This window comes from Notothenia rossii (genome assembly GCF_949606895.1).
Source record: "Notothenia rossii genome assembly, chromosome: 3".
Lineage (NCBI taxonomy): Eukaryota > Metazoa > Chordata > Actinopteri > Perciformes > Nototheniidae > Notothenia > Notothenia rossii.
Genome location: NC_136901.1, coordinates 21442613 through 21459623, shown reverse-complemented (window position 1 = coordinate 21459623; position 17011 = coordinate 21442613). Strand labels below are relative to the sequence as shown.

At 44.7% G+C, this 17011-nt stretch overlaps 1 protein-coding gene across 6 annotated transcripts in view; it reads right to left on the bottom strand.

Annotated features, from left to right (window-relative positions):
• ablim2 (actin binding LIM protein family, member 2) overlaps nucleotides 1-17011 on the bottom strand; it is a 101120-nt gene that overhangs the window by 21183 nt on the left and 62926 nt on the right. For 5 of the 6 annotated variants that reach the window (XM_079669579.1, XM_079669584.1, XM_079669581.1 and 2 more), the window contains exons 3-11: nucleotides 16248-16431; nucleotides 14491-14603; nucleotides 13571-13697; nucleotides 12784-12877; nucleotides 6990-7077; nucleotides 6079-6137; nucleotides 5417-5458; nucleotides 3890-3967; nucleotides 3571-3714 (exon numbers count right to left, since the gene is read on the bottom strand). In XM_079669579.1, coding sequence (XP_079525705.1) covers nucleotides 3571-3714; nucleotides 3890-3967; nucleotides 5417-5458; nucleotides 6079-6137; nucleotides 6990-7077; nucleotides 12784-12877; nucleotides 13571-13697; nucleotides 14491-14603; nucleotides 16248-16431 — 929 coding nt within the window. The remainder of the gene's footprint in view (nucleotides 1-3570; nucleotides 3715-3889; nucleotides 3968-5416; nucleotides 5459-6078; nucleotides 6138-6989; nucleotides 7078-12783; nucleotides 12878-13570; nucleotides 13698-14490; nucleotides 14604-16247; nucleotides 16432-17011) is intronic. The other variant, XM_079669580.1, reaches the window with a different exon arrangement.

The following is a 17011-nucleotide window of genomic DNA, read 5'->3' as shown; positions in this document are numbered from 1 at the left end:
TAGGGCCCTCTCTGAAGAACCAGCACCTTACCGTGGTAGAAAGGTTTGTGTGCCCTGATGAACCTGGGGGCTGTGTTGTCTGGAACTTTGTGTTCCTGCTAGGGTCTCCCATGGCAAATTGGTCTCAGGCAAGGGGCCAGACTAAGATTGGTTCACAAGACCTCATGAAAGACGACACACCGAAGTGAGGATACCCGGCCCCGGAGGAAGCCCGGGGTCCCCTTCTGGAGCCAGCCCAGAAGGAGGACTCGTCGGCGAGCGTCTGGTGGCCGGGCTTGCCACGGAGCCCGGCCGGGCACAGCCCAAAAAGGCGACGTGGGCAACACCTCCGCTTCTCCGTCCCGCGGGCCCACCACCTAAGGGAAACAGCGATGGGGTCGGGTGCGCTTCCAGAAGGGTGGCAGTGAAGGCAGAGGGTCTCGACGGACCAGACCCGGGCGACAGAAGCTGGCTTTGGGGACGTGGAACGTCACCTCTCTGGGGGGGAAGGAGTCGGAGCTTGTGCGGGAGGTGGAGCGTTACCAGTTGGATCTGGTTGGGCTCACCTCTACGCACAGCGTCGGCTCTGGAACCTTACTTCTGGATAGGGGTTGGACTCTATTCTTCTCCGGAGTTGCTCAAGGTGTGAGGCGCCGGGCGGGTGTGGGGATACTCACAAGTCCCCGGTTGGGTGCTTCGTTGTTGGAGTCTACCCCAGTGGACGAAGGGGTTGCCTCCCTACGCCTGCGGGTTATGGGGGGGAAAACTCTGACTGTTGTGTGTGCTTATGCACCCAACAGCAGTTCAGAGTATACGGCCTTCTTGGAGACCCTGGAAAGAGTCCTGTATGGGGCTCCTGAAGGGGGACTCTTTAATCTTGCTGGGAGACTAAAAACGCACATGTGGGCAATGATGGAGACACTTGGAGGGGAGTGATTGGGAGGAACGGCCCCCCTGATCTGAACCGGAGTGGTGGTTTGTTACTGGATTTCTGTGCTAGTCATGGATTGGCCATAACAAACACCATGTTCGAACATAAGGATGCTCATAAGTGTACGTGGTACCAGAGCACCCTAGGCAGAAGGTCCATGATCGATTTCGTTATCGTATCATCGGACCTGAGGCCGTATGTTTTGGACACTCGGGTAAAGAGAGGGGAGGAGTTGTCAACTGATCACCATATGGTGGTGAGTTGGGTCGAGTGGCGGGGGAAGCCTCTGGATAGACCTGGTAAGCCCAAAACCTGTAGTTCGGGTGAACTGGGAACGTCTGGAGGAGGCCCAAGTTCAGGAGGCCTTCAACTCACACCTCCGGCGGAGCTTTTCGGGCATTCCTGTGGAGGTTGGGGACATTGAACCAGAGTGGTCGGTGTTCAAAGCCTCTATTGCCGAAGCCGCGGCGGGGAGCTGTGGTCTCAAGGTCCTAGGTGCCTCAAGGGGCGGGTAACCCTCGAACCTCCTGGTGGACAACCGGTGGTCAGGGAAGCCGTCCGACTGAAGAAGGAGGCCTTCAGGGATTTGTTATCCCGGGGGACTCCCGAGGTAGTTGCAAGGTACCGACAGGCCCGAAGGGCAGCAGCCTCAGCCGTGGCCGAGGCAAAGCAGCGGGTGTGGGAGAAGTTCGGAGAAGACATGGAAAAATACTTTCTGGCGGCACCAAAGTTGTTCTGGAAAACTGTCCGACACCTCAGGAGGGGGAAGCAGGGAACCATCCAAGCTGTGTACAGTAAGGATGGGACGTTGTTGACCTCAACTGATGGAGTGTTAGGGCGGTGGAAGGAGCACTTTGAGGAACTCCTGAACTCGACAACTCCGCCCTCTATGTTAGAGGCAGAGCTGGAGTATGACGGGGGATCGACACCAATCTCCCGGGGGGAGGTCACTGAGGTCGTCAAACAACTTCACAGTGGCAAAGCCCCGGGGGTGGATGAGATCCGCCCAGAAATGCTGAAGGCTCTGGGTGTTGAGGGACTGTCATGGTTGACACGTCTCATCAACGTTGCGTGGAAGTCGGAAACAGTACCGAAGGAGTGGCAGACCGGGGTGGTGGTTCCCCTTTTAAAAAAGGGGGATCAGAGGGTGTGTGCCAATTATAGAGGCATCACACTACTCAGCCTCCCCGGGAAAGTTTACTCTATGGTACTCGAAAGGAGGGTCAGGCCGATTGTCGAACCTCAGATTGAGGAGGAACAATGCGGATTCCGTCCTGGTCGTGGAACGACGGATCAGCTTTTTACTCTCGCAAGGATCCATCCTGGAGGGGGCCTGGGAGTACGCTTATCCAGTCTACATGTGTTTTGTAGACTTGGAGAAGGCGTATGACCGGGTTCCCAGGGAGTCACTGTGGGAGGTGCTGCGGGAGTATGGGGTGAGGGGGTCTCTACTCAGGGCCATCCAATCTCTGTACTCCCAAAGCGAGAGCTGTGTCCGGGTCCTCGGCAGTAAGTCGGACCCATTTCAGGTGAGGGTTGGCCTCCGCCAGGGCTGCGCTTTGTCACCAATCCTGTTTGTAATATACATGGGTCGGATTTCGAGGCGTAGTCGTGGGGGAGGGGGTCTGCAGTTTGGTGGACTAAGGATTGCACCACTGCTTTTTGCAGATGATGTGGTTCTGATGGCTTCATCGGTCTGCGACCTTCAGCACTCACTGGATCGGTTCGCAACCGAGTGTGAAGCGGCTGGGATGAGGATCAGCACCTCCAAATCTGAGGCCATGGTTCTCAGCAGGAAACCGATGGACTGTCCACTCCAAGTAGGGAATGAGTCCTTACCCCAAGTGAAGGAGTTCAAGTATCTCGGGGTCTTGTTCTCGAGTCAGGGAACAATGGAGCGTGAGATGGGTCGGAGAATCGGAGCAGCGGGAGCGGTACTGCAGTCTCTTTACCGCACCGTTGTGACGAAAAGGGAGCTGAGCCAGAAGGCAAAGCTCTCTATCTACCGCGTCATTTTTGTTCCTACCCTCACCTATGGTCATGAAGGATGGGTTATGACCGAAAGAACGAGATCGCGGGTACAAGCGGCCGAGATGGGTTTTCTCCGCAGGGTGGCTGGTGTCTCCCTTAGGGATAAGGTGAGAAGTTCGGTCATCCGGGAGGGACTCGGAGTTGAACCGCTCCTCCTTCGCGTCGAAAGGAGCCAGTTGAGGTGGTTCGGGCACCTAGTTAGGGTGCCACCTGGGCGCCTCCCTAGGGAGGTGTTTCAGGCACGTCCAGCTGGGAAGAGACCAAGGGGTAGACCTAGAACCAGATGGAGGGATTATATCTCTTCGCTGGCCTGGGAGCGCCTTGGGATCCTCCAGTCAGAGCTGGTTGATGTGGCCAGGGAAAAGAAAGTTTGGGGCTCTCTGCTGGAACTGTTACCTCCGCGACCCGACCACGGATAAGCGGGAGAAGATGGATGGATGGAGGGCCCTCTTGTGGCAACACAGTTGTGAAACTGCGATGCAGCCTTTCATTGGGTTGTACATACTTATGTACGAATTCTTAATGAAAGATGTTATAGACAATTTGAACTGTGTGGATTTTCAGAAAGAGATGTAAAGCTAGAAAGAGGAACTGAAAGAGGAATAGTTGAGAGCTGTGAGGGGCTCTACCTCTCCGTAGTGCCTCTCCTCAGACGGGAAGCTGACATACGGAGAGTAGGACAGCATGTCTGGCCGGTCAATGTTGTAGATGGCCTTGGTCTTTGGGAGGGCTGCCAGGTCCTTGTAGTCCAGCATCTCCTCTCCGAGTTTGGCCTGGCAGCAGAGAGAAGAAACACTCCTAAACAATCAATCAATCATGTTCTGGAATATTTGTTTTCTTAGAAACATGTATTGGACAGTAAGACAGATCATTCGTATGCTGCAGGAAACTGAGCATCTCCTGCCTGGATGTGAGGAGTGTGTGTGAGGAGTGTATGTGCAGTCTTACATAGATGACTCTGCTGGGGGAGCCTGAGGCGCTGGAGGCTGGGACCGAGGTGATGCTCTCAGAGGAGGTCCGGGTCACCTGACACACACACAGTTATGTTGAATAGATGAGATGCACACAGGTTAGGCCAGGTGACAAAAAAAAGAGTTATCGATCACCGTTTTATCCATTAAGGGCATGCTTAAGATATTTAGATCTGATTTACACTTTAAATGTCCCATTTGTCTTGTCCTTTAAGCCTTTAAACACATTAAAGCAGATCATTATGTACATAATCGTTTTTTTTACCATTGTAATTAACAAACTAGGTTTTTGTTGTTGTTATCCAAAATCTAAAGTTACATCTTCCAACTATTCAAAACACTAGATAGATTCCATTTACTAATATATAAAGGTTAAAATGTTATCCCGTTAACTCAAATCTAAGTATCTACATTTTAAGTCATTTTTTATAATTTTTTCCACCAAAGAGCACATTTTTGTTTCATTATGTTGGAACAGCACATTTGTGTAGCACAGTGAATTATGATTAGTGAAGCTCTGCCTAACGTGGGATATCAATCAGTTGTGTTAAATCACATGTTGAAGACAGAGTGGACCTTTCCTCATCAGTTTGTTTGATCTTAAGTTAAGGCCTCTGTTTCTGACCAGTTGTGTGCGTGTTAATCTCTTCATTCATCCTACAGATGCAGGTACTGAAACACATCACTCATGTTAGAGCATCCTGTACGTGCACAAACTGATGATCAGCATGGGACAGCATCATCAGTCACTGACCAATCAAAGGTCTTTAGACCTGCTGGCTGCTGCTACATTGAGCAGCTACAGAAGCATGCAAAGTACTTAGTGCCCAGCACTTAGTGCCAGCACTTAGTAACCCCATGGAACTAAGTACAAATCGCGTTCACACCTGTATAAGTTCCCTGAGGGAAGATTACACAAATGAAGCCGTTGCCGTCACTTCTTCTTCTTCTGCTTTGGGTTTACTGGCAGGCCGCAAACCACTTCACGGCCACCCGAAGTCCCCGGCCGGAAGTCCCCGGAGTTGGGGACTGGCTTCAGTCTTCTACTGAAGCCTTCTGAGTAAATCGCCAGAACGCCGACACCTCCTCATAACTCCACTGCTCCCATGTTTTCTTTTGTGTTGCCATAAGTGATTCTCTCTCTGTTGGTGCGCGGGGCTAATGCTAATAATGCTAATGCCACCAAATACAATGGCGGCTTCACAAAACTTTTCAGAGTTTTACGGGGCGTGGTTTGCAATTCGCCCAGCCAATCGAAATTGGTACTTTTTTCTCCCCATGATAGTACCACCTCTCCAGCAGGCACTACAAATGGGGATAAAAGTTCTCGGAACGAAGTACTCTTTTTGGTGTGAACGCGAAATTCCAGGCACTAACAGAACTAAATGGGAAAAGTACGAGTAAAAGTACTCCGGTGTGAACGCGCCTATGGTGTCAGCAGTTCTGTGAGCCCATGCAGCAGATGGGTGGGGGTGAGGGGGTCAGGTGGGATGTTCACACCAACCTGCTGCTCAGGGACTTCAGTGAGCTGGATCCGGACCTGCTTCTGGGAGGGGGAGGGGTTACGATGAGGGGAGAAGGATGGAGATGAAGGAAGGGCAGATATTGGATGTAAAGCTGCAGGGTTCTGATGAAATGCTAAAACATGGCTGTTGGTTCTGCATGTGTGTACTGTTTGTCTTGAGGATGATCTTGTCATTTCAACAGCTTGGTGGATTTTTGTTAAATAAATCCAATACTAACATTAAAACGGCTGCTCTAATATTACTTTTATACTGTGCAGAACCATGAATGAGTCATAGACTAAAATGTAGAAACGCTGTAGTGTTGAACAGAGCACTTTAGTCCATGTCTGATGATCACTACATATCATTCAAATGTTCATTTAGTCTTTCTGACTATGACTGCGATTTACATTAGATCTCTTTTAAATAAACAAATACATTTTAGACATTTAGCAGGCTTTATCAGGAGTCTGGAAAGTTGTTAAGGAATTTCGATTAGAGAGGTTCAATTTAATTACTTTTGTGTCCTTAGCCAAACATTTGAAGCAATTTTCCTCGCTTCATTATTAGCAATTGAGAAAACTTATTTTTACAATTGAGAAACCAATAATATCTCTTTGGAAAAGTAATTATTTGGGCTTTTGTTGTCTTTTTCACCGACCTTGCTCTTCTCCTCCTGCTTGGCTGCTTGTCTGCATGGGGGGTGCCATATGGAGGAGCCTGAAGACACAGAGACGTACACAGTAACTGGGATTATTCCCAACATTTCACCTGGGTCTAAAACTGGCCAACAAATCTGGTGAGACACTTTAAAGTAATGGTGGAAAAAGAACTCAGATCAAGTAAAAGTTATAATACCACAGTGTAGAAATACTCTGAAATAAGTAAAAGTACAAAGTATTATCATCAAAATTGACTGAAAGTACCAAGTATGTAAAATGCAAAAAAATAAAAAATAAGAACCTGCATAGAAACTGGTACTTAAACCTGAGTAAAGAGAACAATATTTTATTCCAAATTATAGTTGAGTAGAAGTATGAAGTAGCATGGAAAGGAAATAATCAGGTAAATTAAGTATATTAAATATTTACTGAAGTGCAGTACTTGAGTTAATGTACTTAGTTACTGCCCACCACTGCTTGTGAGAAACCCAACAACCAATCCAGTCCCTGATCCCCTCTCTGGCGCCAGCTGATGGTCAACATGGATGGAAACTTTACTAGAATATTTTCTGTGTTTATGATTCAGGCCTAAAAGACTAATGATAACACTTTTATTTTTCACTTTCAATTTGTACTTGGAGGTCATTAGAGGTAATTTAGATTTTTTTTTGTTTAAGCTACTAGCATGGTTACAGAATCTTAGTCTTGAGATATAGAAATGTAATACTTTTACCAGAGTCTAGAGGGACTCAATTAGAAATGTTTTTTGTTTAACAATGGAGAGTGAAGTGTTTTAGGATTCAAAACTTTCCAGAAAGGCTGACACAGTATCTGTCTTGAAGCTCGGAGCTATTAAAACATATCAAAGATTGGAAGCCTATTATTCTTCAGATCCAAAAACTGATCTCACCTTGCAGGTACATTTCTTCTCCCTCTGCAAACATCTGCTCACAGCGGGCACAGCGGGCACATGAGGGATGGTAGTGCTTCTCTCCAGCCTGTGAGGACCAATCAAAAGCAGGTTCTGACCATCAGCACGTTGTTATGACTTGTTTTGCCTATAGGTTAATTGCTAAAAAGGAAAACATTCTGCACTAAGATGTGGGAAAAAATTCTAAAGTCGAAGAACAGAAGACCATTCATTTTGAATGAAAAACAGGGTCTGACATAATGCAAATCAATAACATATTTGCATTCCCTGCAAGGGAAATGCCCGCCATTTTCAAATTCCCCCACACCAATGTTTCCTGTTAGATAACCAGTGTTGAGATAGCCATATTAGGTTGAACACTAAAAACGAAAGTTAGTTATAATCAACTATAATCAATTATATTCTTGTATAACCCATAATGAAAATGCTTCATATTTTATGGTTTTCTATATTTACAGTATAAACAAAACACAAGTGGTTTGTTGAGTTGAGTGTAACGCCTATTATGGTTTATGGTTGTCACTGATAAGAGAGGAAAGACAGTTTCTTCCCTCACAGCAGTACACAGGGGGGGGCTCCTGACTTGTTGGAGAAAGATTGAGGCCCCAAAAAGGTGTTTGTGCCATAGCCGAGAATAATATTTTAAAAGTCCTGCACATGCCCAGTTTCCACAAATACGGGTATATGGAGGAGGTGTCTTTAGGTTTTTCTGTCCTGTTTCGAGCATAAAAACACTAGCAGAGAGGGAGCAAACTCGAGCGAGGGGAGTTTTTCCCCTGGTATGCTCTCTCCCGGTAAAGCTCTCTCCCTGAGAGCTGGGTTTTCCCTCGGTAAGGTTCTCTCAAACTTGATAAATATTGCTTACATTTCTGTTTATTGAATCCTGAGTGAATTGTTGGATGAAAGTTTGAAACTGTTAGATTCCACTGACCATTTACGAGGAACTGCCTCAGAATGTTGTCAGGCTATAGGTGTGAATGTTAGCCCCGGTGATCCGTGAGGAGATTCCTTTGGATTACGTCGGAAGACTTTAATGTCTAAACTATGAATTAAGGTTTCAGATTAGAAAATGACCAACGCATGATATGTTTTATATTATTGTCATATTGTAACAAGAGAAGGTAAAACCCTGTTCAAGGGTGGACCAATTTTTTTTCAAATAAACTGATCCCACCTTTTGGATTCGGACAACTTGAAATACATCTGCGCTATCCTCTCCTGCTTGAAAGGTAAGAAATGCACACTGCCACACTCACACTTACAGTATGTAGGGCCAAACACCTCATTACTGATATCAAAATCCTTTGGGATCGCTTAAACAGATTTAGGGGGTCTTCTGAATTGAAACAGCAGTTAATTTAAAACTGGTTCTTCAGGAGTTAATAGAGGTGAGAACTTGCTGATGTTTGTGGATCTGAGCCAAGCAGTAAACTTACATAGACTCAATAACTTCTGTTAGGTCAATTAGTAGGTCTGAGTAATTTGCCGGAATAAATTATCAGGCCTCCCGACTCCCAAAACCAGCTAACCCTGATGACCTAATCTGGTAAACATTGGAAGGGAATTACACAGCTGAATGCTCAACACCGTCATGGAATAATGTCTCTAGAAAAAAAAGAGGAGGGGGAGCTAATGCCTGCTCAAAATTCTATACCGGCAGATACTGTTAAATTCTGCCGTGATTAAACGCCAGTTCCAAACCACATCAAGGATTATTTCTGAAACAGTTCTCTCTCACGGGTTTACTCCAAGGTGAGTTCCTTTTTTTATTTCCTACTTTTTTACACATACTCTCTCCAGTATAGGTTAGCTCTGAGTGTTAGCGATGCTTGCTAATGTACACAAAGACCATATTACGTCCAAAACACGTCAGGCATTGTTTCTGATACAGCAACGTTTCTGATAGGGCCGTGGGTCCACATTTCCGATATGACGTGATCTACGTCATATCGGACGTAAATCTGGATCAGCTCCGTCGTACCTAAGGATGTATAATAAGAACTGGATACAGCGTCGGAGGCCGGGTCTCGTTCTTTCCTATGAGAGCTGCTCATTGGCGCATGAGGACTAAATGGCCCAACTTTTGAGAGAGCGAAGCGTCACACATTACCCGTCATGCCTGGCTGTCAGAGCAGAAGAACCCGTATGTGCGGTCACAGAGCATGCGCCCCTTAAGCCCCGCCCCCCGAGCTCCCAGTCTCGGCTCAGTAGAATGAATGGAGAGAGAAAATAAATCTAGATTCGGCTTTTAGTGCATTTTACAACTTTAAGGACCTAATGATTCTAATAAGGGCTATAAAATAGTTAATTTTAGAGTCTTAAGGTTAACATATTTATAAAAAACATATTGGATGTTGTTTTGAACATTTCTAGTAATGCCAAGAGGTGGCGGACTCGAGTCACATGACTTGACTCGAGTCAGACTCGAGTCGCATATTTTTGGACTCGAGACTTGCTTGGCTAACATTGATAAAAGACTTGGCTTGTCTTGGTATTCATGACTTGAGACTTGACTTGAGACAGACGACTCGAAAGGACTTTTTTAAATTAAATATTTGCATTTGTTTTTGTATTGTATTGCCCCAAAGGGCAATGAAAAAAAAAAGATACTGTATCTCGTTCGCACGAGAAAGTTACCAGAGCGCCAAGTAGGAAGTGGAGCACACAGGAGAAAACCGTTTCATTGCAGACTGTAATGTTTATGTTGGGAAATGGCAGTGCATAAATTATTTTAGGTATATTTCGAACTCGGACTCTCATTAACTTCATGAAATCACTACAGCACCAGGAGGCAGCGGGACGTGTAACCCTGAGAAGTGCAGCACCAGCGCGCAAAGAGTTATGCCTTTTACGCAACGCCTTCACTGTGTTGACTTTCATTAGAACAGCTAAAGAGCGACCGCAGGCTGCTAAGTTTTAACCACACACACCTCTACACACATCGAACTGCCCGATTAATCCCCCTATTACTCGTTTTATGAAGGAGATGTCTCTGACATTTCCTTCATAAAACTAGTAATAGTCATCATGCCTGGTCAGGCGGTCACTAAGGCGCATGATGTGTGTGTGTTTGTGCTCTACTCAGCCCTGCTCTCTGTGTGTGTTCGGTGTGTTTGTGTGTTTCCGACAACGGCATTTGTTTTCAAATGACCATGAACAGTAATTTACACACATCTGGCCAACTCTATATGTAGGCCTACATGTGGGTGTTCCCAAATGAAAGAAATGTGTTTAATCTTAATGTCGCACTGTCTGCACACAAACACAGACAGATATCATGCACATGTGAGGGATCGATGGATTCGCCGCGTCTTTCCGGAGCTGCAGCCTCTGCTGGGCCCGCTGACAGCTCCTCCTGCCCGACTGACTGCTCCCGGCCCGCGCGGCGTTCAACACGAACGTATTCGTCAGCTGTACACCTCCTTCGGCCAGCCCGGAGCAAAAACTTTGCATGGCTTTGCTAAATGCTAGGTCGATAGCAAACAAAACGTTCCTGCTAAATGACTTCTTCACCTCTCATGAACTGGATTTTATGTTGGGTTAAACCTGGGTCCACGCTGGCGAGTATATACCTTTCTCTGAACTTCTTCCTCCAGATTGTACATTCTTCAGCTCCCCCCGTACCACCGGCCATGGAAGGGGCATAGCATCAGTGTTTAGAGATAGCCTCCAATGCCGATTACTTCACCCTGTCACTAACTACGCTAGCTTTGAGTTGCAGCTTTTTGAACTGAACCTGGCCTCGCCAATACTCTGCGCAGTCGTGTATCGTCCGCCAAAGTGCAATAAGGATTTCATAAATCCGACACTGGACCCCCATCAATTTGCATACCGGACTAATAGGAGCACGGAAGATGCTGTTTCCATAACACTTCACACCGTCCTCTCACATCTGGAAAAAACCAACTCCTATGCAAGACTGCTGTTCATCGACTTCAGTTCAGCCTTCAACACCGTCATCCCCTCCAAACTAATCAAAAAACTCAACGACCTGGGCATTGACGCCCCCCTTTGTAATTGGATTTTAGACTTTCTAACCAACAGACCCCAGCATGTCAGGTTGGATAATCTCTCTTCCATGACCCTCAGCCTAAATACCGGTGTCCCACAAGGCTGCGTGCTGAGCCCCCTCCCTTCAAACACCATCATCAAGTATGCAGACGACACAATGTTGATCGGCCTCATCCACAACAACGATGAGACAGCCTACAGGGAGGAGGTTAAGCATCTGACTGAGTGGTGTGCTGACAATAACCTGGCCCTTAACACAACAAAAACAAAAGAACTCATTGTGGACTTCAGGAGATCGAAAGGCAACACACACACTCCCATCCACATAAATGGAACGGCGGTGGAGCGTGTGTCTAGCTTCAAGTTCCTGGGGGTCCACATATCCGATGAACTCTCATGGTCCAACAATACCACCAGCATAGTAAAGAAGGCTCACCAGCGTCTCTTCTTCCTGAGGAGACTAAAGAAAGATCACCTCTCTCATCAGATTCTGGTGAACTTTTATCGCTGCACCATTGAGAGTATCTTGACCAGCTATATCACAGCCTGGTATGGGAACTGCACAATGCTCAATAGGAAGGCATTACAGATGGTGACGAAAATCGCCCAACGCATACTCGGTGTCCCACTCCTTGCCATCGAGGACATCCAGGGGATACGGTGTATTCGCCGGTCTTCTGTTTGCGTTTGTAGTAATGTGTTATTTATTTATTTGCATGTACAGCACTTTGGCTCGACCAAAAATCTTTTTAAAATGTGCTAAATAAATAAAACATGATTTGATTTGATGTAAAATATTTGTGTTGTACTCCTGTTTTCACTTTAGAGCGCTTTGAGAACTTATAGGGTTATAATTTCAGCACCCCACTCTCCATTGCTGTTTATGTTGCAAATAAAACTAAACTTTTCATGACCACAATATTTTTAACTGATTTAAATGCGGAAACTGGGGTTATTCATCAGAATTTCGTATGACTTGACTTGTGACTTGCTTGGCCTGAGCAATGACTTGACTTGACTTGCTTGACTCCCACCACAGTGACTTGGGACTTGCTTTAGACTTGTAGGTTAAGACTTAAGACTTACTCCCACCTCTGGTAATTCCAAAACAAATATGTGCATTTGTAAAAAGTGAAATAATCTCATTTCAATGACACACTTGCCCCATTTCAAAGTCCTTGCAAAACAAGTCTGATTATATAGAGGTCGAAGAAAAAAGAGCAAGAGAGAGAGAGACTCCCTGTGGACCAACACACAGCCGAGAGAACACTATGAAAAATATGATAGCAGTACAAGACAGAAAGAAACGTCTCATGCTACAATTCAATAGCTACCTTAGTTTCTCTTTCCACCTGCAAGTATTGTCCTTTCAATTCCATGAGCCCAGGCTGAGGCTTTTATACATCTGTAGTCTCCAACTTCACTGCTAAACTATTTATCTACAGTAGCCTACACAACTTGTTACTACAATACCCCACTTTGCAAAACTTTTATCTCAGACTTGATGAAAGACATGTCATTCTCTGTTTATATTACTTAAATATTTTTGATCCTGCAAATTACACAGTAGAATCAATAGTATATACTTAGGCTATGTAAGGGTAAAGCACCAGTGTAAGTGAATGCGTCTTCTGAACAAAATGGACTGTGTTTATTTCTTTTTTTTTTCTTCTTTTTTTTTGTTCACCTCAAGCAAGTCATACCGTTGTGAGTGCTGGTGAATTAGTTACAGGTCTAAAAGTGCTTAGTTATGTGATGGTACCTCCAGGACTTTTCCGGTGATGTAGTTCTTGCAGCTCTCACACTGGATGCCAAACATGGCGTGGTAGTCCATCTCACAGAAGGGGATTCCATCCCTTAAGAAACACACAGTCAGCAGGTCAGTCAGCAGCAGATACAGAGTCCTGTCTGAGCGTTAGCATTACAAACAAGGAAACATTTCACACCTGGTGCAAAGTAACTAATCTACTTTATACTTCTACTCCACTACATTTCAGTGGTGAATATTGTACTCTATTTATTGTAACCCTCACACTTACTCTGTACATATAAAAACACAATTTGCTGATAAGGTATAATGCACTGCTGTACTACTTTTCCACACAGTATTTCTAGTATCTACATTTGGTCCACATTGAAGCAGGCCATTGTGTGAAAGCTTTGGCTGTGATTGGGTTGTGATTGTGACTCTTTTAAGTTGTCTGTAACTGTGCTGCTGCCTATCTAGGGCCAGGAATCTCTTCGACCTATCCTGGTAAAATAAAGGTAAATAAAAAATAAAAAATGCTATCTGCATTTATCAGGATAATATAATAACCATAATAATAGAAAACTGTAAAGATCCATTTTGCATAACGAGTACTTTTGATACTTAATGTACATTTAGCTGATAATACTTAAGACTCAATTTAAGTTTATTATTCATATTTTCTATTTAGTTTAATATTAGTTTATACGTTTACTGAGTGACATCCAACACTAACCCTATGACAAGTAGTACTAGGTGTGATATTAATGGAGCAGTGTGCTCACAGCAGCTTCAGACTTACTTGCTGATGTACTCAGCATTGAGCACCTTGTTGCACACTTTGCATTTGAAGCAGCCAAGGTGCCAGTGCTTGTCCAGTGCCACCAGAGACTGTTCGTTCTTAAACTCCTTCCCACAGCCGCAGCAATCTGTGGGGAGAGGACAGCAGAGAAGAGGACATTCCAATACATATGACACTTAATAGTCTGCCAGCATTGTGAACCTGGAAATGTTGAGTTTTATGTCACAAATGTAAAGTAACTTGCTGTATGTTGGGCAATTTGCACGACTAGCATAAATTGCGTTAATTAGCATTATAGCCTGTGCAGACAATAGTTCAGAAATGGCTTGGCTGATTCGGACACTTTGGGAGTGGGTTTGGGATTATTGAGGATGCTGAATCAATTTCTGACAGTTTCAGGATTACAAATGCCAGTTTTACCCAGAGGGCCCTGTTTGTTCTCCCGGAGGGTAATTTTTGGTCGCTTTTTAAGTTTTAGGGGAGTCTGGATAATTTGGATCAGATAATTGTCTCTGCATGGCAGTTCCCTCTTAGGTAATTTGGGTTCATGAACCAAAACGATTAAACTAGCAGTGGACATTTTGGTGTCCTGAGAAAATGACTTAACACAATTTAAGAAAGTTCCAATTTAAGGGACGGGGCACAAAATGAGGATCATAGTTTGCAGGGAGCACAAGTCTACTTTTGGCATGATTTCTGTTTGGAGAGAAGGTCACAGGTGACAGAGACAGGGTCAGAGAGAGAGACAGGGTCAGAGACAGAGACAGGGTCAGAGACAGGGTCAGAGACAGGGTCAGAGACAGAGACAGGGTCATAGACAGAGACAGGGTCAGAGGCAGGGACAGAGACAGGGTCAGAGACAGGGTCATAGACAGAGAAAGAGACAGAGACAGGGTCAGAGACAGAGACAGAGTACTGACTGTGGACGGCCTGGATGGGTGCTGGGCTGCTGGCAGGGAGGGGCTCGGTACACTTCTGGCAGATACACTCCTTCCCGTTAAATGTCACTCTGTCGCCGGCGGGGAATGGCTGTCTGCAGACAGGAAGCAGAGGAGGAGGTCAGACTGATCCCTGTGTGCTACCCACAGCTTACACAGTTTATCTGAGCCTCTGAAACAGAGTATAGGCTACTTCAGAGGCTGAGGTGCTTTAAAATGTTTCACTGCAGTTACAATAATTACATACACCCAAACCTGAGTGAGTTCTCTGATCTGAAATACGAAGTAAAAACTATTCTAATGTATTTATTACGAAGCAGTAACATGTAATCTATATATTTCTGTACTTTAAATAAAACATGTAGAGAGATGTTGAGTTAATGAGAATAAGTATTACATTACTCAAGTATATAATCTGTAAAAAACACAGTGTAAAACATCAAATTGTCAAATAGTTATTTCATTTATTTTAGCTTGGAATTTATATGGACACCCCTTTTCCCAAATGTTTGTGTCCTTTGGTGACGGTGGTACACTTGAGCTTCATGTTAAACAGAGTTTTATTTCTGAAGGCATTAAGACAAAAGAGTGTAGAGAAAGTAGAGCAGTAAGTAAAACAGTAATCTCCATATAAGTGAACTTCTAATGGTTTCGAACATCCGAACCAAGCTTGTTACTAACGTTTGAAAATGTGACCCCAGAACTAAACTGATTGATTCAAGCTTGGTCACATTAAGAGATCAAGAGATTGAAGCGCTTTTGCCAGCACATATTTTGTTCTGCACAATAAAAGGTGTGCTTCCAACTTTGTGTCAATAGGACAATACCCCTTCGTACAAAGCCTGTTCCACACAGATGTGTTTTTCCCAGTTTCAGTACTAAGAATTAGACCTTAACATCAGTGTTTGGCCTCAGTAATAACTGAATAGGAGAATATCTCTGCAGCAAACATCTGGTGGGGGGTGTTATATCAGCATGTAATGCCAAATCCCTTTATAGACATTATACTTTTAAGAGGAATATTATATACACAATGAAACAAAGTTAATGTCTCCTGGCTATGTACGGTATGTGCCACTCCAACACAGCTGAGCTGAGATTATAGATGATTCATGAATAAAAAGTAAAAACAGTACATTGATTGATTTGCCCTATTTTAATATTCTGCACAATAAGCCTGTGTGTTTGGCTATCACAAAAGCAATATTTGTTATAAGATAAGAGCACAGGATTATAATGATCACATTACAAACCTCAAAGCCACACTGGAACATTGTGATCTCAGGTTCAGCACGGGTATGACCAAGGGTATCACCAATGTATGATAGCATAGGCACATGCAAACCCCCCCCCCCCCCCCCCCCCCCCCCCCCACTGTGGCCTAGCTGTGGGATTGGGCTAACAACACGTACAATTCCTGCCTGAGGGAGGCTATCATTACCTTTCCAGGCCTGAGAAAAAGCGGTGGCCACACACAGAAACACATGAACAGAATTATGTTAATTTGTCTTACAAAAAGGGGCAAAAACTAAATGTTTTTAAAGAGTTGAGTCAGGGTTGCATTGAAAAACAGAAATGAGTGACAGACTTGTGAGCAGGTTGAGTGTAAGGAAAGCGCTCGAGCCGTTGACAAGTCTTAAATTGAGTCGATCTTTTTCAGCACTTTTAGGTCTTCTTGTGCATGTTTGCCTAAAAGTGTAAACCATTGACACATGGAAGTGTGTCACACTATGTCTTACTTGCAGGAGGCGCAGACGAAGCAGCGGGGGTGGTAGGTCTTCCCCAGCGCGGACACCACCTCCCCCTCAATGAAGTCCTGGCAGCTGAAGCAGCGAGTTCCATACATTCGCTGGTAGTCCAGAGTACAGATGTACTCCCCCTGACGCACGAAGAAGCCTCCCTGGGCCAACTCAGCTCCACACACTGTAGAAAGTTTGGAATGCAGAGAGGGAGGGTGGAGGGTTGTGGAAAGGTGAGAGGACAATGGGGAAGGGAAAGAACGAAAGAAAAATGGAAAGAAGTGGGAGAGAGAGATGAGACATTGGAAATACACATGCTTCCCTCCACATTTACATCTTCAAGCTAATTCCAAAGCAAAGCCATAGTGCAAAATAGAAAATGCATTTCCTGCAGAAAATGCATTTCCTGCAGAAAATGCATGTGAATGCTGTAAACTGTGAACATTTGTGGCTGAATTTAGCTGAAAATGCAGAAAAAGCAGAATATTTTATTAGCTGAATGGTAGCTGCTTTTAGCTACAAAAACCAAGTAAGTTTGTTGCTGAACTTAGCGGAGAAATGCAGAAAAGTGAAATGATTTGAATCAAAATTGTTACAGCTCAAAAGAATTGCAATGACTTTGTTGGAAACTTGAAAGTGAAATGTTAAACTGGAAGAGTAGGAAAAATAGTGAAGAAGCTTAATATTTAAAAGAAAAGGTTTAAAAAAGAACATGTTGCCTCAATGTCCTGAAATAGCTGAATACGTTAATAGTTGAATGGTTT